The sequence below is a fragment of the Bos mutus genome, chromosome 7, assembly GCF_027580195.1.
Source record: "Bos mutus isolate GX-2022 chromosome 7, NWIPB_WYAK_1.1, whole genome shotgun sequence".
Taxonomy (NCBI): Eukaryota; Metazoa; Chordata; class Mammalia; order Artiodactyla; family Bovidae; genus Bos; species Bos mutus.
In genome coordinates this window covers 92,736,315-92,763,253 of record NC_091623.1, presented here as the reverse complement: position 1 = coordinate 92,763,253, position 26,939 = coordinate 92,736,315, and the positions used below count along the sequence as shown (strand labels likewise).

The following is a 26,939-nucleotide window of genomic DNA, read 5'->3' as shown; positions in this document are numbered from 1 at the left end:
TAAGAATAAGGAAATGTTTCACCTTCCAGTGCAGGGTTTGCAAGCTCAACCCCTGGTTGGGAAGCTAAAATTCCACATGCCCTGAGGCCAAAAAACCAAAACATAAAACAGAAGGAATACTGTAACAAATTCAATAAAGACTTTAAAAATGGTCCACATTAAAAAAAAAAAAAAGAGTAGGGAAATGGGTGTAGAGTAGATGGGAACTCTGTACTACCTCTGCAATTTTTCTGGAAATCTAAAACTATTGTAAAACAAAACGTTTACTTTAGAAAAAATGAATAAGACAAGATTTACCTTAAGTGACAAAAGCAGGCCCTTAAGGTGATTCAATCCCAAACTTTAAAAGTCACAAAAGCTTTATATTCACTTAAAAAGTTATTTAGCAGGTTGTTTTACCAGTTCTAGATCCAAATCTTTTCTACAAAATCAAGGGATGCACCCTCTTCAAACTCGCTTTAGCAATCTTCAAAGGGATCCTCCTCTGCTCTCTCATTCCCATCAAAAGGACTCATAAGGTCCATGTCAATTTATGGCAAATCTCAGCCCAATTGTAAAAAAGGCCTTCATCCTGAAACTAACACAACATTGTAAATCAACTATATGCCAATAAAAATTTTTTAAAAATTCAAAGGAACTTAACAACTCATAGAATGAAAATTTCCAAAAATTATATTCATTAGTAATCAATGTGTATGCAAAAAATTTTTAATTGTGTGCCATTTTGCCCTATCAGATTGGCAAATTATAAGTAAATTAAATACATAAATAAAAATAAGACTTTATAAGTCCTACTGTCTTTGTGAAAATTAAAGGGTGAAGATCTTATACCTAAAGAAAAAACACTCAGTTGAACAAACAAGTCTTTGAGGCTAAGGACCTGTTGTGTTTTTTTTTTAAATCATAGAGAAAAATCCTGTCATTTCTTTCACGAAACTAAGACGTCTTTCCTACTTTCAATACATCATTAACATAATGTACAACAGCCCCAAATAACCCCTAGCAACATCAATTAGCCCATGAACCTAAGAGCTTCTGAGAGGCTACCAGTGAAAGGTATGAAATGAACTCCTACCCAATCATTGAGAAGAGCCACTATTCTCAAGTATGTACTATATATAATTAGTTGTTTTAATTTTCATTTCTTATCTTCAACTTATTTTTTAAGTTAACTTTTGTTCTTATATAAAATGTGCTGAACTGAAGTCCATGTAGATTAAACAAAATATGGGGCCCAAATTCTAAGTTTAGTCACAAGCTTAGGTAAAAGAGGAGACGCTGTTCCATGACTTTCTTCTGCTCACTTTAAGAATATGTGTTATACGCCATATAGTTTTTAAATGTGATAATTGCCTTGGTGACAGCAACTCTGCTCTGATTATAAGACAATTTTTAAATAATTTTTATTTTTTTAAGATTTAGCATCCTCATTGACAATCCAGAAACAGTCCGTGCTCTTTGGATACACACACATAAAATGGTTAAAAGTGATTCCCCAGTTTTCTATGACAAGGTAGAAAAAAGAACATGTTCACAGCTATAGCTGAATTCTTCTGTCCTTTTTACCCAAAATCTTATTTTGCTACCAACCCACTCACCAAACCATAAAGGAAGGCAATTTTTCAAAAAGCCAACAAAACCCAAGAACAGGGATCTAGGTATCAAGCCAAAATCATCCCCTGAAACAGTGCTGATGCCAAAAAAAAAAAAAAACAAGAGAGGATAGGGAAACAAATTTCCATAGTGCATTAGAGAAGCCCTTTCAAAAAGAATTCAGAAACTTAGCACTGGAACTATGGTGGTGCAGTGTTCAAAATGCAGATAATTAAAGTTCAGCTTGGGAATATATTAGGTTTTCTCCTATCCCAGCAGGGGAAATAAAAATATGAGCTGTTGCAGCTAAAATTAAAATTGTCCTTACCAATGAAAGGTAGGGCAAGGGTCAACCGGAGAGAATGTAGAACAAAAGGTAGCAAAGACAAGTTGTTCTGAATCTAGGCTCTACTGCCTAGAAGAAACAGGGAAATTTAAAAGGTCTGAAATTCTTCTAAGCCACTGTCAATAAATTCTAGACTTGGCTCAAAACCAGTGGACTACAGACCACTGATAAATATATCAGGTGACCTACAGTGTTTACATACTAAAAAATATTTTTTAAATTATCTGTAAATTTCTATTCTGAAAAGCAGCAGATCAAAATGACACTGGGCCATCCATCAGTTAGAGAGTAAGGGGCTTCCTCCAAACAAAATGAGCAGAAATTCAGGTTGGAAAGAATGTAATATGGAGTAAGTAAGATCAGGCTCTCGGCACAATTTTAGTAAGGCTTCTACCCACCCCAGGTGTTAAGGAGTACTACTGACACAGCTCCCACAGAATGTCTTAGAGGGATGCTTCTCAGAGATAAAAAGGTCTTTAACTCTTGACCCCTCTCTCTTTCCCTAAAGCTTGGAGAAGAAAATAAATATTTAACTTTTAACTATTCAAAGCTTCGGGCACATTGTAATATTTAATATTTTCTAGTTTTCATTTTCTGAACCTTTGGCTTAATACTTCCTCAATTATGCTGCAATGAAAAAATGTATACATGTGCCTTAATCAGTAGTAACACGTGAAAATAAAACCTTGTTCTTCCATATCTTCTACACAGGAAGACTGAATCAACGGCACCCTAAATATCCTGCAAAGTTACTCTGTATACTTGACAAAAGATTAGGGCAAACCATTCCACTTCCATATCTTGAGCAGTAGAAGTTAACTAGTCTTCAATCTCATCTTCCCAAATATCTCCATTAACATCCACAGCATGGAACAACCTGGACGCATAAAACAAGGTACATTTTAATATACCTGATAGAAACTGAATATAATTTCTTTCCTTTTTTTAAATATATTTTCTGCACTATTCTGATAGTATCTTTTCCTTTCCTTTAATTATTCTACTGGGAAGGCTGAAATGTGAATCCCTCCAAACAAGCTGCCTTAAAGTTTATAGGAACAATCCTTTCTTAAGGATCCAGACAACTCTCAAGGGCCAAGGAGAAACAAGAGTGGGAGACAGGTATCATAAAAACTAACACTCAATGTGTATAATATGTGGAATAAGTCAAGACTGAAAAATTCATGCAGTCAAGAAGCTGCACTCCTTCAAAACACTGTAACTTTACTACATACTAATCACCCCATCCTTTCCATCTTCACCTTGTACTCTCCAGCAGAATACTCTCCAGAATTCTACTCTCTAGTAGAATGTTTTACAGTTGCCAATTTCTTTTCCTCCTCTTATGTTACTTAAAATTTGTATTTTCAATACTTTTATTTCCAGTGGTTCATAGGCACAGCTGGTTTCTTCAACTCATAGTTTCATAACGTCAAGAACTGATTGTAGGTACCCCACAGATGTCTATTAACAAGGATTATCAACTGATGTTGAAACTGAAGCTGGTGGAGAATAGGATATTCACACTGTGCCAAGGAATCCTCCCACAGATCACTCACTAACAACAAAAGAAAAACCTTACCTTTATATGGAACAAATGATAGAACTGATCATGCTAATAGTGAGAGAGCCTGACGTTATGGATCTGACGTGATACAACATGAAGTACACCACCTCTTGTTAAGTATTCCTGTCAAAAATGTTACTCTAAATCTAGCCAAACTCCATTCTACAGCTAACTTCCACTTTACAGAAAATAGAGAGCAAAGAGAAACAAACTAAAAGGCACCATGGAGAAACAAAACTCCAGGAGGTAAGGTTACATAGGACAACAGCCTGGACTCTTCAGAAGGTCGACATTCCGCTCAATACAGACAAACAAAAAGTGGGTAATACTTTGCTTTATTATGAAACAGAATCAAATAAAATAATTAAACTTGATTAGATCCTGGTATAATAAAACAGCTTTAAAAGATATTTTGGGGAATAGCTGATAAGTCTTAAATATTTTATTAGATGACAGTATGCCACTGTTAAATTTTTTGAGGTATTACTGTTATGTACAAAACTTTTCTTATCTTAGGAAAGATGTGTGGAAGTATATAGAGATGACTCATCATGTCTCCAACTTATGGTCAAGTAGTTAAGCAATAAATTTATAAAACAAATATGGTAAATATTATCAATTTTTCATTTTGGTGAAAGATATTATAGTCCTATCCTTTCAACTCTTCTGTACGTTTGAAATTTTTCACTAAAAAAGTTGAGGATGATAATAAATTAAAGAAAATCTTCAGATAGTATATTTTCATCATAAAACTCATTTTCAAGAAAATGCACATATGAGGAACATATATGAAAAAATATATGAAAGAAAAATATGAAAAATATATGAAAGAAAATATAAAAAATTTTCTAAATAAACAGAGCTAAAATTTACTGGGCTTGTGGTCTGCAAATCAAGTACCAAAAAACTGCTGAGAGTAGGAGTTCTGTGCATACGTACCGGTTAAAACATGGGGAAGCAGGATCAGTGAAATGTTTATAAGGGTTTGCTCTGGAAAGAGAACCCATGCAAATCCAGCAGAAATATTGCATACAGCCAGTACATGTCATCTTGTTACATCCATCTAATTTCTGGTGGGAAAGAGAGAAAAATATCAAGGCTGTAAAAGCAAAAGAGAAATGCACTTGACAAAATGATTTGGTGCAACCCTCTCCTTATCGTCTCCCTTTTCTGATGCAGGGTTGAGAAACACAGGTTAACACACACTGATAAATATTAATGCCTAAACTCTTTGGCATTACAAGTGAAATACAGGAAATACTTAGATACTAAGCAAAATCTCTTCTGATAAACAGTAAATACAAACCAAACATGTATATGTGAATTATGTAGTTAGATTGATTATGAAGATGTTTGGCTTTAATATGTGGGATTTAAACTTTTTACATAAATCTTAGTAAACATTTGGTACCCAAGTCTCCCATTTTATCAGAGCTGAGGCATGTCAAAGTGGTTAAATAGAAGGCCAGTTTCCTTAATGGAGTAATTGGGGCATCATCATCCAGGTTAGCTCAGATATAATGGATTGGAACAACAGAATCAAATGCAAAGACATGTATTTTGATTTTAAAACATATTAAGGTTTTGTCAAGAAGCAACAGATTTATCTATTTTGACTTATATCTGTATTTCATAAGCAGGAACTTGTTAAAAAGATGTGTTAAATTCCAGGATAAATAGTTTTGAGAAGTCAGCCTTTTTAAAAAAAAAAATAATATAGATGAGTTGAGTTGACTATAGTTCTAACATGGCCTCCTCATAACTCATTCAATTTTGAGGTAGATACAAGCTGAGAAAAACCATCACTGTATGGAAGCACTGTATGAAAAGGGACATCTACATATATTTAATACCAATAACAATAATTAGTAGTAAATTTGAATCTTCCAAGAAGGTTTAATAAATACCAATATATGTTTTCTTAATTAGTTCAAAATTAAAAGGCTTCTTGAGTAAATCATAACATGCTTGCAAGTAGGGAGGCCTCCAAGTCTGTCCCCAAACTTTTACCTCAATGGGAGTTCCACAACATGGGCAGCTCTTTGAGTTCTTTTCTAGCCACTCCTTACTTTCCATCTCTTCCAGTGCCTTCTGAATCACCCTCTTACCATACCTCTGTTCCAAAAATCTTTTATTGGCCTCATCTGCTTGCAGGTACTCATTTCGTAAGTCCATTAATTTCTCTAGAAGGTGAAATGGAAAATTAACTTTTATACAACTTGTTAAGCTCATTAAAAACCGTTAAAAATGATCGTAACCTTTGACCATTCAATAATGTTATTCCTTGGATTTTATCATAAGGAATTAATCCAAAGTAAAATTATATGCAAAGAGACGCATATAACAATGGCAAACAAATTAAATGTCCAAGGGAATAATTATGTGTGGAACCACTTAATGACATAATATTTAGTTATTAAAACTTATGATTAGGATGGCTACAACTCAATTAAAATACTCATTACAGAAGCCAGCAAAAAATATATTTAGGTTGTAACTAGGTAAAAATTACACATGCATGAAAGACAAAGAACAGACAGGAATTCTCCAAGTAGAAAAGCTGGACTTCTTAAATGTGACAGAATAATAGCTTACCTTTTTCCTTTGATTTTAACTTATTAATGTTGATATTTTTGTGCAACTAGTACAACTAGTAGTACAGTTTAAAGGCTGACTTATCAAATGACACAGAGGTTGAAACAGACACTGAGTTTCTACTAAGTCAGCATCATTCACCATTTAATAACAAGACCTGCCAAACTAAACAAAAGCACCTTTGATTTAAGGGCAAAGACCAATGGTTCAATTCTGCATATATAAGAAAAAAGCCAGTGAATAAAATTTACCACCAACAGATAAAGGAAAAGTCCTTTCTACCAACTTTTCTGCTTAATACTCATCAATCTGGTTTCTACTGCTTTATCACTTAACTCAAATGGAATGGGCAGCTATTTCCAAAGGCTTTATTTGTCAACAAAGGCTTTTGCTCACAATTCTATTACCTTAACTTTTCAACACAATTAATTAAAGACCTCTCTCAACAATGTTCTGGCTCTTTTATTATTTTACCTTCCTCATATTATTTAGAAGTAGACAACTTCTGGAGCAGAATTATAACTGGACTTTTCCTTCACCTATGAATTCTTTCCCTGTGTTGTTCATTCCCATGACTTTAACACTTCTGCTGAGATGCAGCAGACATGTATTTTTAAATCCTGTTATTTGAATTTCCTCTACTAGTTCAAAGCGTTTTTATATTCTGAGACATCTTAAGGACAGAGGTTCCTGCTCTAATGTTCTCAAAATAATAAAATTATTAGTGTATTATATATTTTGTATGGTAATATTTAACATATAGAGACTAAGAAAGAGATTCCCAATTTTGCTGAAATCCCCAAGTCTATCTTTGATTTACTCCCCAAACATTGTGAAATACCTGGAAGGTATTTCAGCCTCTCAATGATAAGGATACCAAAGTCTCAAGTAAAGGCTTATATTATACTCTGGTGAGTTCTCCATCACATCTGCCCATAACCTCTACAAGACTCTGCAATAGGTGACTGGAAATACTCCATTTACTCATTCTCCTGTCAGGGTCCTTTCTTGGAGATGACACTCTGCTAACAATCAGTAACTAGAGCAATATTGGCATTAATAGTTAACATTTTGTGGTTTGAAGACTTAAATCTAATGCATAACACCATAAAACTTTCAGAAGAGAACAGAGGCAAAACATTTTCTGACCAAGGTAATAGAAATAAACAAAAATACACAAATGGGACCTAATCAAACTTATAAGCTTTTGTTCAGCAGAGGAAACCATCACTAAAAAGAGATGGTTTGGGAGAAAGTATTTGCAAATGATGTAACTGACATGGGCTTAATTTCCAAAATATATCAACAGTTCATACAACAAAACAGTTCAACAACAAAAACAAACAACTCAATGGAAAAATGGAAAAATAACTATTAATAAATAGACATTTCTCCAAAGAAGACAAACAGATGGCCCAACAGGTACAGAAAAGATGTTCAATGCAATAAAGCCATCTGCAGTAACATCGATGCAGCTAGAGATTATCCTACTAGTAAAGTCATAAAGAAAAAGACAAATACCATATGATACCACTTATATGTGGAATCCAAAATATGACACAAAGGAACCTATCTACAAAATAAGAACAGACTGGTAGTTGCCAAGGAAACCAGGAGTGGAATGGATTGGGGAGGTTGGGGTTACACAAACTGTTATATATGAATGGGGTCCTACTGTATAGCACAGGGAACTATGTTCAACATCCTGTGATAAATCATAATGGAAAAAATATAAATATAAAAAAGAATGTACATATATGTATAAGTGAATCACACTGCTGTACAGAAAAAATTAGCACAAATTATACATCAATTATACTTTAATAATAAATAATATACAAATTTTTTTAAAAAGTTACCATTTTGCATTTCACATGCAAAATGCCCATTCTCAAACTTCAGTGGAGAACCAGATTTTTCCTCCCACTCTGTCAAGGACCAATACTTTTGCAAAATATAATCAAATGAATTATTATAAAAATGCATAAAAAGACAAAAAATAATCCTAAATTTTTATTGTATTTGACTGACATAAAATTTAGTCAGTGGCCAGCAATAATGAAATTGCTGTAAAAGTTTTAAACCCTGACTCTCAATTTCTGTATTTACCCTGTCACTGACCAGTATAACAACTATAACAACTCTCAGCAGCACTACAATAGGTCATTTCAAACTTACGACAACCTTATGAAGTAGTTATTATCATCAGCCCTGTTAATTTGAGAAACACTAAGTCACCAAAGCCTAGTAAAATTGATGTCAAGGGCCTGATTTCTCAATCCTTATCTAAATCAGAAATGGCTAACAGGTTTCACTTCCTGAGCCTACCTCCATAGAGGGCAGCTTTCTAAAGTACTGTGTTGAGGAAGATTCTGAGACCTCCTGGGCTCACTGAGAAAGCACTTGATCAAACGTGCGCACCATGGAAACAACAGTGATAGCTCAGATGCTCTGCATTTGCCAGGATCTACATTATTCCATACTCATAGATAGAAATTACCCTGTCATTCCGTCCATGGAATGCTCCCCCTCCATATCTGCATGGTTTGTTTCCTTACTTCCTTCAAGTCTACTCAAACCACTTTGCCTCCACTGGGTTTTTCTAAATAAAGTCCCAAACGTTTTCCCCTTCAGAACACTTTATAGCTTGTCTCTGCTTTACCTTTTTTTTTTTTCCTCTTCAGCATTTACCACTATCTAATATTCTTATTTATTTGGTTTGCCTATCTCTCCCATTAGAATGTAAGTTCCATGAGGGCATTTGGTCACTGCTATATTCCCAGAATGTAGGTAGTAACTGACATAAAAATATCTGTTGAACCAACAAAGAAGAATACAATTCTTCCAAATTAAGAATTGAAGTGATAAGTCTCTTTTCTAGGGGGTGGGGGAGGGCTGGGAGACTGAGTTCACACGGTTACAACCTACCTGCTGTCACCTTACATGGAGAGACCCCGTGGTAGGTCAGTCTGCACAGGGTACAGAAGGCGAAATTGCAGCTGGAGCAGATGCCCATGGTACAGCCAGGCTCCTGCATCACAGGCAGCTGGCAGGATGGGCGGGGGCAGTATACCACATCGGCCATCAGGTCCAAGGTGGACTGGAGGAGAAGGCGGTCATAACGGGCAAACAACTCTGCTTCCACTAGCTCTTTGACCTGGAGGGAAATATAAAACATCGTTAAGTCTGATGATTTCCCGACCAGTTCTGATCCTAAAGGAGATCTTTAGGAAGCAAGCATAAAAACCAGATGAATAGAAAATAATGATAACCCTGTATGCAAGACAGCAAAAGAGACACAGATGTATAGAACAGTCTTTTGGACTCTGTGGAAGAGGGTGAGGGTGAGATGATTTGGGAGAATGGCACTGAAACATGTATATTATCATATGTGAAACAAATAGCCAGTCCAGGTTCAATGCATGATACAGAGTGCTCAGGGCTGGTGCACTGGGATGACCCACAGTGATGGGATGGGGAGGGAAGTGGGTGGGGGGTTCAGGATGGGGAACACATGTACACTTGTGGTAGATTCATGTCATGTGTGGCAAAACCAATACAATATTGTAAGGTAACTAGCCTCCAATTAAAATAAAGTTATATATATAAAAAACAAAACAAAACAAAATAAAACCCTCGATCTCACTTCAATATCAAACCAAGTATGAGTGAGTGAATGAGTGAAAGTGGCTCAGTCATGTCTGACTCTTTGCGACCCCAAGGACTGTACAATCCATGGAATTCTCCAGGCCAGAACACTGGAGTGGGCAGCCTTTCCCTCCTCCAGGGGATCTTCCCAACCCAGGGATCAAACCCAGGTCTCTCGCATTGCAGGTGAATTCTTTACCAGGTGAGCCACAAGGGAAGCCCAAGAATACTGGAGTGGGTAGCCTATCCCTTTTCCAGAAGATCTTCATGACCCAGGAATCAAACCAGGGTCTCCTGCTTTGCAGGCAGATTCTTTACCAACTAAGCTAGTATGGGAAGTTTATATCTTGACTGAGATGGTGGTTACCTGGGTCTACCCATTTGTCAAAACTAAGCAAAATGTACACTTTAAATGAGTACATTTATGCCTCAAAGGAGCTGATTTAAAAAAAAAAAAAAAGAATAAGAAGAAGAAACAACCAAGCAGGCTATCTTTAAAGTCTGTAAACATTTGGTTAATCATCGCAAGGGATAAGCCCTCCAGATCCCAACCTCACACAGACTGGGTAGTAGTTCCCCCTCCTAGCAGATAATACAGAGTAAATCACCAGAATTATTTTTTTAATGCTCATCCTTGCCAAGGACCACCCATTCCAAAGCCAGCAAAGGGAGCATTTACATTTGTTTAAATAAAGATCATGGACACAATAAAACTGGTGGGCTGGCTCCAAGGTCTCAGACTGTCCTAATGAGCCCTATCAAGAAGTTCCTGAGAGAATGCCTCCCTCTGGAGAATTGTGAGAGAATTAGGGAGCAGCTGTCGGAGGAGTGAAGAGTTACCTGACCAGGAGTGGCCACTGAAGGGCACTTGGGTTCTGGGCAGTTGAGGCATTGAACTTGGCCATCTCTGATCTGGATTTCAAAGTAGTCCTTGAGACAGGCTTTGCAGTACACATGCCTGCACTCCAAGAAGTACATGCACTCACTACCCAGTTTCTCACAGAAACAGATATTGCACAGGAACAATTTACTATTAAAGCATTTTATCTGCTGAGCTTGATCAAAGTCCAAGATTTCCTGGATCAGACTCGACAATGATTCCACATCCTGCACGGCTCTCTCGTCCACAACTTCTTCTTGGTCTATGTCAGATCCAGTGGCTCCTCCAAAATCTAGCTCTGTGTTGGAAGAAGCTTGAGCCATCCTTCTCTGAACCTTTTTCTGAGAACCCATCGTGAGTTCAAAAGGAGAGACAATATTCAGGTATGCTAAGGTCTCTTCCTTAAGAAACTGCATCCAGGCAAAGAGGACCACGCTGCCACGGTGTTCTTCCCACAGGTTGTCTAAGTGCTTGCAGAGAGCAGATAGCTAGGGGAAAAACACATGAGGATGCTGGTGAGTTTGGAAAGATGATGCTGTCAACTCCTAATTTCCCTTGAAATCTTTTTAATTTAGACCTTTATACTTCCTGTTAGGAAGCAGAAAGTATTCTTTTCACTTCTGTGATAAACTGTGCTGCACAATAGCATCAGCGTTCTTATCAAAGTACTTCTTAAACTATTCAGCAACACGAGCCACAGACACAAGGTCAGAAGCTAAAAGAAGTCCCATAAAACCAGAGAGACAATTAAGAGTCTACCAGACAGAGAACAAGGTTTACACATGGGCTACTGAAATGGAGGGCCTTTTCTGTTCTTTATTTTTCTTTACTTTAGTACTACTATCTATCTCACGTAGGAGAAGAGATCTAGTTTTAAAATGAACTATTTCTATTCCTTTGGAGTACTAGCCCTGTTGGTACCCTACAATAAAGATTAGCAAAAAACAATTTAAAAATACCATCCAAGCTTTAAAATTAATTCTTTCAACTGTATCAAGAAGCCAACTTAAGTGAAAAAAATCACTAACAGAATCTAATCTCAGAGTCCTTGTTATTCCAATTTATAAGCTGATTTTAACTAGGCAATCTGAGCTTACACCAGATCCAGGTTAATAGAGGAAAGCAGACTGATATTGAACCTGGACATGATTACAAGCCCTTAACATGATTTGACTGCCATAGGCAAAGCTCACATTTCCTAAGTTAGGCAACCAAAATTTAAACTATTTTGACTTTTCCTCCTTAAAACTGGTCTGTTCAATTTGAAAGGCAAATATAAGAAGATTTTTAAGTAGAGCTCAGGTTCATAAGCAGCTTTTCTTTTTAGGTAAACATCAAAGAATAAGCCTTCCAGATGCAAATAAATTTTGTAAATTTGACATTTGAAGTAAAAAAGAACCACATTCTCCTCCTTACACTGCATAGTGCTATTCACTAAACTCTATATGGGCACAAAATTAAACACTGACTGTTCAAGACTGGACAACAAATGCTTTTACACATTTGCATAAATGTGCTTTCATGATCAATAAGAAACCGGATGAAATCTTTAAAATGTAATAAATACTAAAAGGGAAGCTCTGAATGTTTGAGTCACCAAATCCAAGGAAGAAGTCATCCTCCTCCATCCTCTTTTCTTCTCGTCCCTTCTCTAAAGAGGTATCTGAGATGTACATACATGTGAGGAACGAGGGAAGCAGAAAGAGAAGAGCATGAAAGACACTGTGTGTATGTATATATTGGAAGAGAAATAGGGAAAATACTAGAAAACTAAACCCACTTCTATCTATCAATCAAATTCAGTGAGGAACAGGTCCATGAGTCAACTTCATTATCAACAGGAGCAATTCATAAAGCCAAGGAATCAGGGCCCAGTAACAAATAAGAATTGAAGGAAGAAGGAGCCTAAGAGACAGATTAAAATGCCAATTATATGGACAAAAATTTACTTGACAGAGAGTCCTACTGTAATTTTAGCTATGTAACATAAAATAATGAGCAACTCTCTTCTCTCTATACCCTAAAAGCCAGCATTAAGTAGATGCTATTTGGTTGGAATCTGCAACTGTACATGTGTACACATGCATAAACATAAAGTATCAAGAGCTCTGTGGAGAAATGGACTATAAATGTCTAGATAATTTAATCAACTCTCAGTGATCTAAATGTAAATAATCCACTGTCTTGCATGTGTTACCTCTGACAAAGATACTAAATGCAAGGTGAATCTCCTTTTTATTCTACATGTATTATTCTTTTTTTAAAATTTTAACTTTGTCTTTAAACTCTAAGTTCAATTTTACAAATGCACTCTCATCTAAGGATCAGCCTGGTGATGAATGAACAGTGGTGGGAATGAGAATTACATAGCCAAAAAAGAAAAACTGACAAGCTGTTCCTTGAGGTCAAGTAACTCTGACAGCTTTTGTCTTAATACATCAGCCTATCAATCTTCATCATGACTTCTAGAAAAGTAACTGCTATTGATCCATTATCTATTCCAGAATACATTATCTTAGCTTCAAGCCATATTTATGTCTCAATCAAGAGCTGACATTGTTACTAGAAAAGGATATACGACCCAGAGGAAATGAAAGCTTGTAATATAAGATCTCAAGCCTTAATGAGATATCTACAGGAATCATATGCATTTCTATTTGTGTGCATTCACATTATGTGAGCTCAGTCAACAACTGTTGCTAATATACAGACTTTTACAAAGGCGCTCTTATGTGTTCTTAAGGAATGTTTATTATAACTACATTAGCTCAATTTTAGTCCTAATTACAATTAAATCTTTCATTTAAGGAATGTATAAAAGTAATAAAAAGCAATACCAACATCTGAGGAAAATGAGGAGGACCTATAGTCTCCATTATAATACAGATTCAATGGGAAAATAGCAAGAAAAGGAGAGAAACAATATACTTGATTAAAAATTACTCCTACTTCAATTCAAAATGATTAATCATTCTAATTATTGCCATTCCTTTCTAAAACACCAAACATTTTCAACTTATTAGCATTACAATTCATGAAGGGGAAAAAATTACAACATCAAACCCATTTGTTCTTCATGCACTGAATTCAAGATCATCAAGGTAGTCTTCAATTAAAGATGATTTTTTAAGTTTCTAAAAATGGATAGAAATTAAGTTTCGGGTCTAACCTGAGTTGGTGACAGCCATTTGCCACTAAGTGTGAATGAAGGTGGGGAGGAGGATGGATAATCTGGTGGCAGTTCAAAGTTCAGCACAAGTGGAGGCAGAAAGCAAATGGTGTATTCAAAGCCACTATTCTGGAGACACTCATTTGAATTGCCTGAACCAAAAACAAAGATTAGAAAGGATCAGCTGGTCAACACTTGAGTGTCCATTACTGCTGAGCAGTGCTCAAGAAAAACGTAATGCTTTGGTTGAGGGGATAAAAACCCTCCCCCAAAGCACTTTCTGTTCTTAATTTTACTTTGGAGCCACCACCTTAAAAAAATCTTATAAGCCCTTAAAAAAATCTACTAAGCATCATGAAATTTAAAATGAAGATACACAACTTATTCTTGCTACACTTCTGAGTATAATTCCTAACACTAGTGAGCAAGTAATACACAATGTTTTCTTTTGTTGTTTTTTACAGTAGATAATTAAAGACACAATCTAGAGAAAAAGACATTATTTCTATCAAAAAGCCATGACCTACTTAGATAAGCATGTGCCAACTCCAATGAATCAGAGTTGGGAGAATTTATGCCAGTGCAATGATCTCAGGCTGAGGGCAAGCTACAATACATAACACCCTCACAATCAAAGTTTCATTTTCAGTTATCACACTTACTTTCTTTACTTAAAGCTGTTACACTAGAAACATATTGAGAAAGTATTCATAATGTCTTCTGTGAATACAGTATCAAAAGTACTAGTTTTTAAGTTTTTTCTGAAGCAAAAGATCACAGAGTAGTAGTGTCATGTGTTTATGGTGGTTGAAAAGATTCTAGAAACCAAATAGTATTAACAACAACCAAACCTTTCCAAGTGTTTTCACATTTATTATTTCATTTTCTATTTTATTACCCCTATTTAACAGCCAATGACTCATGGCTGATGAACTGCTAGTTAGATGATTAGGAAGCATGAAATATGCAGGATAATATTTGTGATCAAAAAGGCAGAATTAAATTGAAAATTGTTCACCCTTTATTTTCAATTAAAACAGAAACAGGCATTAAATCTGTAATACTACCATGTATCACTAATGCCTATAAACACAAGATGATAAATAACTTAGGGTACACTAAGAAATTGAGAAGAACCTTTATCGAGAAAAAATCTGTTTAAGAGAATATTAACTAACCGCTCACAAATATCTTGAAATTTTGTGGTAAGTCCAAATGGATCCTGGTTTCTCCACCTTGGACAGACTCTGCTTTTCTAAATTCATCTCCATCATAAATACTTGCCAGGGCCAGCAATTCATCCTCCTGAGCTTCTCGGTCTTCTGACGACATTTAATTTTCTGAGGAGCTGAAGATAATCATTCAAGTCAGTTAAGAACAGAAAAGGCGCAGAGTCTTGAAAAGTCTAATGGCCCTCCCCGCAACAACCCCATTCCCCCCAGAAGAAAGTTCCTCAAAAACAACTGCAAAGAATTAATCAATATTCTCACTTTTCTATCTAACTAAAAGTGACAGGCATATCTAATATTCCAGTAGATCAACACAGTAACAGCCTTTTTCAAAAAGGACAGCTGTGGTTCTTATAATTGCTGACTTTTTCAGTTAGGTATGATATGTGTGGATCACAATAAACTGTGGAAAATTCTGAAAGAGATGGGAATACCAGATCACCTGACCTGACTCTTGAGAAACCTATATGCAGGTCAGGAAGCAACAGTTAGAACTGGACATGGAACAACAGACTGGTTCCAAATAGGAAAAGGCTGTATATTGTCAAGGCTGTATATTGTCACCCTGCTTATCTAACTTATATGCAGAGTACATCATGAGAAACGCTGGGCTGGAAGAAGCACAAGCTGGAATCAAGATTGCCAGGAGAAATATCAATAACCTCAGATATGCAGATGACACCACCCTTATGGCAGAAAGTAAAGAAGAACTAAAAGGCCTCTTGATGAAAGTGAAAGTGGAGAGTGAAAAAGTTGGCTTAAAGCTCAACATTCAGAAAACTATGATCATGGCATCCGGTCCCATCACTTCATGGCAAACAGATGGGGAAACAGTGGAAACAGTGTCAGACTTTATTTTTTGGGCTCCAAAATCACTGCAGATGGTGACTGCAGCCACGAAATTAAGACGCTTACTCCTTGGAAGGAAAGTTAGACAGCATATTAAAAAGCAGAGACTTTGCCAACAAAGGTCCGTCTAGTCAAGGCTATGGTTTTTCCAGTGGTCATGTATGGATGTGAGAGTTGGACTGTGAAGAAAGCTGAGCGCTGAAGAATTGATGCTTTTGAACTGTGGTGCTGGAGAAGACTCTTGAGAGTCCCTTGGACTGCGAGGAGATCCAATCAGTTCATTCTAAAGGAGATTAGTCCTCGGTGTTCATTGGAAGGACTGCTGCTAAAGCTGAAACTCCAATACTTTGGCCACCTCATGCAAAGAGTTGACTCATTGGAAAAGACCCTGATGCTGGGAGGGATTGGGGGCAGGAGGAGAAGGTGACAACAGAGGATGAGATGGCTGGATGGCATCACCAACTCGATGGACATGAGTTTGAGTGAACTCCGGGAGTTGGTGATGGACAGGGAGGCCTGGTGTGCTGCGATTCATGGGGTCACAAAGAGTTGGACACAAATGAGCAACTGAACTGAACTGAACTGAGAAAAGAAAGCACAATAAAAATTTTTTCAAGGACAATTCACAAACTACTTTGACTTGCTCTCTAAACTTAGAAAAGTGCCTTGCTCACAAAAGCAGTCAAAGTATATTTGATATACTTCTTAAAAATAAATGAATTTTTTAAATCCACAGGAATCTCTATGGCAGGTTTTCTCAGCCTCAGTGCTACTGACATTTTGGAACAGACAACTGTCGTGGGAGGCTGTCCTGTGCATTAGAGGACATGAATCTGCATGTCTGGCTTCAACTTACTAGATGCCAGCAGCATCCCTTTTCCTCAAGAGTTGTGACAATCACAAACATCTCCAGACATAACCAAATATCCACCACACCCCTGCCACTGGGGAGGGGGAAGAAAATTGCTCCTACTTGAGAACACCCTACTCTAGAGACTGTTACAAGGATGATAACATGTAAGACAGATAACTGAGGAAGCAGCAAAATAACATTAAAATTTTGAAATAATACCAAATCAATTTTAAGATTTATCATTATTCTAGGTAACACCAACAGTGAAAATATGCTATAATTAAACTGTACAAATGCTTTTTAATTACAGCAACTGAAAGATACACCACACTGTCAGATAATTCAAACATGCAAAAAATATGTAGTGAGAATCTGTGAAAATTAGTAAAACCACCACCAAAAATTACCATTCTATTGATTAAAATACTAGACTATAACTGTGCAAATATGCTCCCTCTTGGCTGAAATATTTTCTAAATTGGAATGCACAAAGAAAAGTTAGGACATGGTTTTTCATGTTATTAAAAAGTGACACTGCAAAACTCAAATTCATTTAAAATAATTCCATTTTCAAAAAGTACATTTTCTAGCAGATGATAATGGTTCTGCTTAAGCTGTGTCCCTACCTAAGACACAGTGATATATTCTATTTAAGGTCAGTTAGTACCTGTTAATAACAACTAGAAGAAAAGGATATCAGCACTGGAGTTTGTATTTCAGCCCCAAGTTTGGAACTCATGCAAATCTCATTTATTCTTAAGATGATGGAGATGAGACTGCTGAAGGTGGATAAAAGGCCAAGATGTAGAACACATACTAGATATACTAGAGAAACCCTGCCATCTGCAGAAAAAAAATACAAAAGATGGTGTTAGCACCCTCTCCAAATTTAAATTCTGAATTTCCGTAACGATCACTTAAAATCAAGCACATCCTAACACACAGTCAATCCTAGTCTACAGCTGCATACTAATCACCTAGGTCGGTCTAACTGAGCCATGTGGTTCAAAGGATATTTGCATGTTCCCAATAATCAGAGTGCCCTTCTTATCTGACCGCCTTCAGCCCTGGGAGGAGCTAAGAACACCAAGGTCATATGAGATGACAGCACAACATGCCCCCATAACAAACCGCTTCCTGCGGTTTTCTTGTTTTTGTTTTTCCTTTCCTCTTCCACTTCTTCTATTCCTTCATTTCCTACCCCTCCAGTTGGTCCTTTTGTCCACTAACGAATTAATCCTGCCAGGGACACTCAACATTAGGTTAATTTAAGGAAGGTAGCAGGGTATTTAAAAACAAAATAATAAAAGTGCTCACACACAAACATTTAAGTCCTATTCTAAATGCTTTACCAGGCTTCTTCAACAGGGAATAAAGGAGAAAGGGAGATTGGTCCATAGATGGGTTCTGGAGAATGCTATGAATACCTTAAAATATGCAAAAAATATAAAACAGTAATTTTAAAGCCATGTTTTCAGATGTGTGACTCCCAAATAAGCTAACAATGAAATTTAGATCAATTTACATGTATCGAGTAGGACTACTATGGACTACATATTAAGTCTTTTCACATCACCTTACAGAACTGTAAATGCTGTAATACACGGTGATAATGTAATTAAGCTTTTTGTTTCTTCCTGTTCAAACATTATAAATGAGGTGAAATCAATTTATACCCAGGCTGCACCCCAGAGCAATTCAGACATGGGTCATCCAAGTTCACCATGTTATTCTAATGTGCAGCCAAGATTAAGAAACTCTACTCCAAGCTGTTTCCCATTGGCAGCTCCTCATGACCCAACTCACCAGACCCCAGCTTCTGAAGCTGCCATAGGTCCCAGTCCCTTAATTAAAATTGCTGACATGAATTTCTTTTTCTATTCAGTCTTCAAGACCCATCTCCAAAACCCCCATTCCATGTAAAACTTCCAATTAGCATGTCTTTCTTTAAAAATTCAGAAAACCATTTTTTAATTGTAACTTTTCTATGACATTGTCACACCCCACCTTGCATTACAGTTTTTCCTCTGAACTTGCGCTTCCTCTCCTACAAGACTAAATTAGTTCCTTAAGGGCGACGATCAAGTGTCTTGCCTCTCTCTATATTGCTCTCAGAATCTAGCAGTGCTTTAGGTTAGACACTGGAAAAAGTGAGAACTGAACTGGGGTGAGATGTGGTTGCTGCAATGGCGGACTAGAATCAAGGTTCAGGGACTGCACTGCCACATCCCACCAGGAGCACGTTGGGTTGGTCGTCACAATAACAGCAAAAAGAGTGAACTCTTACCATGTGTCAGGCATTGTTGTAAGCCCTTTAAATGCACTAACCCGTTAGATTCCCACAACCCCATGAAGAAAGTCCTACTCCTATTTCCACTATACACAGAAAAAGGACATTTTAAGTCCACGCTGGCTCAAGGTCACAGAGCTAATATAAAAATAAAACGGGGTTCAGATCACCTTGTTTCTTCAGCTGTTAACACAGGAACAAGAATAAACCCCGGTGTCAGGAAAAGAGAGAATTCAAGTTTAATATGACTTTTAGGCAAACCGGAAACCGCTACAAAAGTGAGGGAAGCCCCTCCTCCGCCGGGTTTCCCTCGGGCCTGGGAAAATCCTACTCATTCTCCCAGGCCACACCATGAAGGTTTCACCCATGGCCGGGAGGCAGGGGGTCAGCACGCCGCTGCCGTGTCTCCACGGCTCACTGCGCGGCGTATGGAGTCGTCGTTTGTGCGACTCACCTACAGCTGGGTGGCAGGCCCGAGCCCTGCTACCTGCCCCAGCGCTTGGAAACGAAGGACGCTGCGCGCGTGTGAGCCCGCCCAGGGGTCCCGAAGGGGCAGGGCCTTTCTCCTCTGGGCACCCCGCGGACCTTACCGGGCCGGGTCCCGGGTCCGGGGAGTTAAAGCCTGCTAAGCAAGCAGTCCCGGCCCGGCCGCCCTTCTCTGCCTCGCGCGCCTGGAGCGCAGTTCCCACCGTACCTTCCGGTTGCCCCACCGCGCCGGGCTCGAAAGTTCCGCCCTCCAACCTAGCTCCGGGTCCCCTCACCTCCACTCGCTGGCCCCGCCTGGAGACGCCCGGCTCAACCGGCGGACCGCCTCTTCCGTCTTCGGAGCTGTCAGCTGAGCCGGGCGGATCTGGCTGGGAGGCCTCGGCGAAAAAAGGGCTCTGCGCAGACGCCGTGACCGCCGCGGCCTCTCGGCCGCCCCCCGCAGGTCAAACCGGCGCTGCAGCCGCGACCACCGTCACCGTACCGCTGCCCACCACACTTAAGTATGCCTGTGGAGACGATGACACAAATGCAGATTCTGGGGCCCCTGCTGGGAATGTGCCTCGGAATTAGAATTTCTACCAATCACTAGAGGTAAATCACGAGGCAGAAAACTACCTGGGGTACACCTGCTCCCCCAAGTAGAGAAGGCAAGCCTCTTCCTCCCGGGACTCCGGTCTCAGAAATGCTACCTATCTTTCTGGCACCTCCACTATGAAGGCATTCGCTCATTGGTCATATTGTAACAGTAATAACTACTGTTTATTAAGTGTTTATTAAGCGTAGGGATGCTTCAAGTTCTGTACTCATGGTTTTATGTAAATTTTCACTTCATTATAACCTTAAAATTTAGATACTATTTGTTATTCCTGCTTTAAAAGTGAAGAAATTGAGAAAGGTTCAAGAATTTACCAAAGCGTATAGGCTGAGTGGGAATTAAAATTACATGTCCCCTACCTCATGCCATATGCAAAAATTAACTCAAAATGTATCAAAGACCTAAATATAAGCAGTAAAACTAAAAAATCTCTTAGAAGAAAATGGAGTAAATCATGAACTTGGATTATGCAATAGGTTCTTAGGAACAAAAGCACAAGAAATAAAAGAAAAATAGATTCATCAAAATTAAAAACTTCTGTATTTCAAAGGACATTATCAAGAAAAGACAACCCACAGAATAGGGGAACAAATTTGAAAATCATATGTCTGATAAAGGTTTAAAAGCCAGAATATATAAAGAACTCCTACAACTCAACAACAGAAAGACAAATAACTCAATTTAAAAATGGGCAAAGGATTTGAATAGACATTTCTCCAAAGAAGATATACAAATGTTTAGTAAGCATGTGAAAAAAAGGCTCGTCTAAATTAGTCATCAGTTCAGTTCAGTTGCTGAGTCATGTCCAACTCTTTGGGGCCCCATGAATTGCAGCACGCCAGGCCTCCCTGTCCATCACAAATTCCCAGAGTTCACTCAGACTCACGTCCATCGAGTCAGTGATGCCATCCAGCCATCTCATCCTCTGTTGTCCCCTTCTCCTCCTGCCCACAATCCCTCCCAGCATCAGAGTCTTTTCCAGTGAGTCAACTCTTCGCATGAGGTGGCCAAAGTACTGGAGTTTCAGCTTCAGCATCATTCCTTCCAAAGAAATCCCAGGGCTGATTTCCTTCAGAATGGACTGGTTGGATCTCCTTGCAGTCCAAGGGACTCTCAAGAGTCTTCTCCAACACCACAGTTCAAAAGCATCAATTCTTCGGCGTTCAGCCTTCTTCACAGTCCAACTCTCACATCCCTACATGACCACTGGAAAAACCATAGCCTTGACTAGACGGACCTTTGTTGGCAAAGTAATGTCTCTGCTTTTCAATATGCTATCTAGGTTGGTCATAACTTTCCTTCCAAGGAGTAAGCGTCTTTTAATTTCATGGCTGCAGTCACCATCTGCAGTGATTTTGGAGCCCATAAAAATAAAGTCTGACACTGTTTCCACTGTTTCCTCCATCTATTTCCCATGAACTGGTGGGACCAGATGCCATGATCATAGTTTTCTGAATGTTGAGCTTTAAGCCAACTTTTTCACTCTCCACTTTCACTTTCATCAAGAGGCTTTTGAGTTCCTCTTCACTTTCTGCCATAAGGGTGGTGTCATCTGCATATCTGAGGTTATTGATATTTCTCCCGGCAATCTTGATTCCAGCTTGTGCTTCTTCCAGTCCAGCGTTTCTCATGATGTACTCTGCATATAAGTTAGATAAGCAGGGTGATAATATACAGCCTTGATGTACTCCTTTTCGGAACCAGTCTGTTGTTCCATGTCCAGTTCTGACTGTTGCTTCTTGACCTGCATACAGATTTCTCAAGAGGCAGGTCGGGTGGTCTGGTATTCCCATCTCTTTCAGAATTTTCCACAGTTTATTGTGATGCACACAGTCAAAGGCTTTGGCATAGTTAATAAAGCAGAAATAGATGCTTTTCTGGAACTCTCTTGCTTTTTCCATGATCCAGCACATGTTGTCAATTTGATCTCTGGTTCCTCTGCCTTTTCTAAAACCAGCTTGAACATCAGGAAGTTCACAGTTCACATATTGCTGAAGCCTGGCTTGGAGAATTTTGAGCATTACTTTACTAGCGTGTGAGATGAGTGCAATTGTGTGGTAGTTTGAGCATTCTTTGGCATTGCCTAGTCATCAGGGAAATACAAATCAAAACCACAATTAGAAGCCACTTCACACTCACTGCTGCTGCTGCTAAGTCACTTCAGTCGTGTCCGACTCTGTGCAACCCTAGTCACACTTACTAGAACCACTGTAATAAAAAGAAAAAAAATTTTTTTAATCTCATGATACAGAGAACTGTTTGATGGTTGTCAGAGGCAAGAGGTGGCAAGTGGGTGAAGACACAAACTTCTAATTATAAAATAAATAGGTCATTGGGATGTTATGGAAACCATGGTGAATATAGTACATAATATTCTATATATGAAAGTTGCTGAGAATAAATCTTAAATGTTTTCATTACAAGAAAAAAATCTGTATTGTATGTACTACACTCACTGTAGAAATCATTTCTCAATACACACATATATTGGATTATTATGTTATACACCTGAAACTAATATAATGTTGTATGCCAATTACATCTCAATAAAGAATTTTTAAAAAGAAGACAGATTATAACAAGTGTTGGTGAAGTGGCAAAGAAATTGGAATCCTCATATATTGATTCTGAGGATGTAAAATGGAGTAGCCACTCTGGAAAAAAGAGGTCTGCATTTTCATTTTGCACTGAGCTTCACAAATTACATTGCTGGTCCTGAATGCAGGAGAAAGGAAAAGTCAGGTGGGAAAAAATTGGGTACTGGAGGGGCTTCCTGACTGCCACAGAAGGGAAATTTTTGAAATGCAAATAATCAGTCCTAATCCTCTGTACTATAAATCTTGACTGTTACAGAGCACAAACCTAACTATCCCTGTAATGGACATCAAAACCAGAAATGTACTCCTTAAAAAGACAAAGGAAGGAAGAAGAATCTCTGAAGTCATCCACTAATATTGTTCATATTCAGCCAAAAGAAATAAAACCAAGAGTGAAACCCCACTGCAGAGTGCTTGGAGATGAGCCCATGAATGCAGCCGGAGATCTCCCAGCTGCTAAAAAGGAGGGAGACAAAGAACCAGGTCAGGAAATTCTCACAAAGTCAAAGTAAAAGGTGATTGTGACATCATGTCATGGCTTCATGTCAGAGGTCACAGGACAGAGGGAATAGAAGAATTTCAAAGCAGTGTTAAAAGTTTGGATGAAAGTTTAAAGTGAACTAAGCAGAGTCCACTTTGGAGGTCAGGTTTGGATAAAGAGAGTTTTTTACTTAATTTTCTTTCTAGACTCTGTAAGATTTTTGTAGCTTTGGTTTTAATGTGCCTGGTTTTGCATCATTTAGTTTAAATTGAGCTTTCCCTACATGCCTAATCCTCTGCTGTGCTAAGCATTTTACATGCATTGTTTCATTTTAACACCCAGGACCCCATGACCAAAGTAATTGTATCTCCCCATTTTACAAATGAGGAAATTGAAGTGCTAAGGGGTGAAATGATTTTACCAGTGTTATTCAGTGGTGACCTATAGTATTAGGACCAGTTCCTCATCAGTCTGACCCTCTCATATAGCTTGTAAAAGAATTAGGGTTTGTTGAAACAGAAATACAGACAGAATAAAGCCGTTCTGGCTTTAAGAATTAAAAGAGAAGGCCCCAGGGAAGTCAGGATTACAGTTTATGATGTCATGATAGGTAGAATGAAAACACAAAGAGAGAGAAAGAGATTTAACTCCATACCCTGTCCTCATGAACACTAGATGATGATGGAGTCCAGGGCTAGGAGAGAATGGGTTGTGTGACCTAGACCAGAGGTCAACAACCTGCCATTGGGTAGAGAAGCAAAAGTGAGTCACAAAATATGTCTGGTCTTGCAGGGACCTGCAGGCCTTCCATCAGGACCTGCACTGGTTCATCCATCACTGGCATCCAATGGTGTCCACAACCTTTGCTGAGCTCACCCCACCTGCCTGGGGGGGCCAGACTCCTTTTCAACGGCCATCCCTCTCAAGCATTCCTGAAACAAGCCTTGACATATAGAGGGGCAGTGGTGTGGAAGGGAAAGTCTTGCCCCAACTCTGGGACAGGACTGGATAGTGGCAGGCCTCATCCCAGTACAGAAGTTTCACAGCTGATCTCCTGTCGTTATATACTTCCTCACTCTGTGGATCTCAAAAAATTTACTACTATCACCTGGAAATCTGAAAAATTGGTGTTTCTTTAAAACAGGGGCTTCATACTCAAAAATAAAAATTGAGAGCTAAAAGCATAATTATAAATAATTAACAAGTAGAGCGCTATTCATGTCCCATGCGCTATTCTAAATGTTCTGCATGGAGTAAGCTAAATGTGACAGTAACCCTATAACATATTACCATCATCATCCCTGTTTTAAAGCCAGGGAGACTGATCACAGACAAGTTAAGTGGCTTGCCATGGTCACACAAATAGGAAATTACAAAGCCAGGCTTTGAACCCAGGCAATTGGAGTCCTGAGCCATGTTATTAACCCTAATGCTATGCTTAAATCAGGTTAACACTTTGCCCAAGGAAAGTGCTCAGATCTGTAAGGAAAAATAGCCAGACTAACCAATGTGGCCAGCTTCCCTGGTCAGTACAGCTCAAACAATACCTCAGGTCATCCCAGGGTTATATAAAAACAGACTCCTAAAAAGGCTTGCGGTGGCTGACAGTATAAAAATGTTTTCTGTGCTTCTGATCCAAGGCAAAATTTGATTTACAATAATAGGCACAGAATGATCATGTTTATACTTGCAACCTGGCACTTTATTATTATTCCCCTGAATAACAGTGAAAAGAGTTTTGTAACCCCAAGGTAACATGGCACTGTAAGAAGGAAAGAGGGGTGAGATTTAGCAGCAGCTGCCATCATAAATCAGCGTATGGCTGTTTCTCTCGGAGCTCCGGGCTCAACTCTTGGCTGTCACAAACTTATAAAGGGGAGCCCCATGAGAATTTATGTAACGATGGGAAGACTCATTTTCCTTCCTGCAAGAATCTTTCTGAAGCAAGGTGAGAATTAAGCTGATTGGATTCTATGTGAAGAAAGAAAACCAAACCAGTGGTTTAGAGGAAAGGAAAATACGGGTCAACTTTAGCTATTTAGCTACTTCCCTTGCCAAAAAAGCCTGACCTTGTAAATGGAGAAGAACATGCTGAATTCCACCCAATAAATGAGTGACCAGATGACCAAATTAATTAATGAATGTGATCCAGGCCTCCAAAGGGGTGGTTCTTTTAGTGTGAGAACAGTTATATCCTACAATCACTCAGAAATGCTGAATACATAACAAGGCCAATCAACAGAGTCAGCCGCTGAATATTCATGCACAGATGATGCTCCCAGTCAGTATGTTTGATTTTTGTGTTTACTGATAGATTTTCAAATTCATTGTGTAAACCAAAATTCTAAAAATAAAAAGAAGAGGAAAAAGGAAAACAGAGAAGAACTTGTGGTGAGGTCATACTTAACGTCTGGATAGGATTGCCAGATAAAAATACTTAAAGTTTTTTCACTATCTGAAATTCAAATTTAACAGTCACTCTATATTTTTTTTTAATTTATTTATTGGTTGTTCTGGGTCCACGTTGCTGCACGGGCTTTTCTCCAGTTGCGTCAAGTGGGGGCTACTCTCTCGTTGCGATGCTTGGGATTCTCATTGCGGTGGCCACCTTGTTGCTGAGCACGGCCTCTAGGGTGCTCGGGCTTCAGTAGCTGTGGCTCCCAGGCTCTAAAGCATAGGCTCAGTAGTTGTGGCACAGGGACTTAGTTGCTCCACGGCATGTGGAATCGTCCCAGATCAGGGATCGAACCCATGTCTCCTGCATTGGCAGGCAGATTCTTTACCACCGAGCCCCCAGGGACGCCCCCACCCTATACTTTTATTTGTTAAACCTGGCAACCCACTTCTGGGCTAAGAACCCTAATTAGAAGAGAGGGCTGAAGAGAATATTTGGTGGACATGCCCACACCTGGGAGTCAGAAGGAAGGCAAACCAAAGGGAGCATCTAAGAAGCAGGCAGAAGAGCCTGCAGAAATATGGAAGAACCAGTGTGCACAGAGCTCCTGCTGAGCACTGATGCAGACATAGGGGAGAGGTGGGGACCAGGAGGATGCTTGGTGAGAAAGGCCTGATGCCTATAGAGTTCGCCCTTACTAGGCTGTTAGTGCTTCTAGGAAGCTCTGTGAGCCCGTGAGCTACAACTACTGAAGTTGTAGTTGCACATCTGAGAGCCTGTGCTCCGCAGCAAGAGAAGCCACCATTATGAGTAGCCTGCACATAGCAACAGAGACCCAACACAGCCAAAAATTTAAAAAAATAAATAAAAAGTTTAAGACGCTCTATGTCAGTGGTTCTCAATGAGGTTGGGCTGGAGAAGGGGTGTGTGGTAGAATGACCTATCAGTTCAGTTCAGTCGCTCAGTCATGTCCGACTCTTTGCGACCCCATGAATCGCAGCACGCCAGGCCTCCCTGTCCATCACCAACTCCCAGAGTTCACTCAGATTCACATCCATCGAGTCAGTGATGCCATCCAGCCATCTCATCCTCTGTTGTCCCCTTCTCCTCCTGCCCACAATCCCTCCCAGCATCACAGTCTTTTCCAGTGAGTCAACTCTTCGCATGAGGTGGCCAAAGTACTGGAGTTTCAGCTTCAGCATCATTCCTTCCAAAGAAATCCCAGGGCTGATCTCCTTCAGAATGGACTGGTTGGATCTCCTTGCAGTCCAAGGGACAAGAGTCTTCTCCAACACTACAGTTCAAAAGCATCAGTTCTTCGGCGCTCAGCCTTCTTCACAGTCCAACTCTCACATCCATACATGAC

The 26,939-nt window shown here is 38.9% G+C and overlaps 1 protein-coding gene across 12 annotated transcripts; it reads right to left on the bottom strand.

Annotated features, from left to right (window-relative positions):
• Positions 1-1,384: 1,384 nt before the first annotated feature.
• On the bottom strand, positions 1,385-19,916 carry RNF14 (ring finger protein 14). Of its 12 annotated transcripts, none has more exons than XM_070374519.1 (9): positions 19,781-19,916; positions 17,397-17,572; positions 14,977-15,146; positions 13,799-13,950; positions 10,590-11,117; positions 9,030-9,258; positions 5,517-5,689; positions 4,446-4,576; positions 1,385-2,816 (listed from the first exon to the last, which is right to left on the bottom strand). In XM_070374519.1, exons 3-9 carry the CDS (start codon positions 15,128-15,130, stop codon positions 2,759-2,761), a joined length of 1,425 nt encoding a protein of 474 aa, XP_070230620.1. In that variant the 5' UTR covers positions 15,131-15,146; positions 17,397-17,572; positions 19,781-19,916; the 3' UTR covers positions 1,385-2,758. The 12 variants fall into 12 exon arrangements, with proteins under 12 accessions (XP_070230620.1, XP_005910549.1, XP_070230619.1 ...); XM_005910487.3 differs by having other exon boundaries at positions 19,714-19,863; XM_070374518.1 differs by lacking the exon at positions 19,781-19,916 and adding an exon at positions 19,474-19,707.
• Positions 19,917-26,939: the final 7,023 nt, after the last annotated feature.

What these genes read in the sequence shown, in the direction of transcription:
- RNF14 (XM_070374519.1), bottom strand. Translation starts at nt 15,130, where the DNA reads ATGTCGTCAGAAGACCGAGAAGCTCAGGAGGATGAATTGCTGGCCCTG. An exon ending in AATGGCTGTCACCAACTCAG is followed by an intron (nt 11,118 to 13,798) that starts GTTAGACCCGAA and finishes TTTTTCCCCTAG; the next exon opens with CTATCTGCTCTCTGCAAGCA. An exon ending in TCCATGTAAGGTGACAGCAG is followed by an intron (nt 5,690 to 9,029) that starts GTAGGTTGTAAC and finishes TTCACCTTCTAG; the next exon opens with AGAAATTAATGGACTTACGA.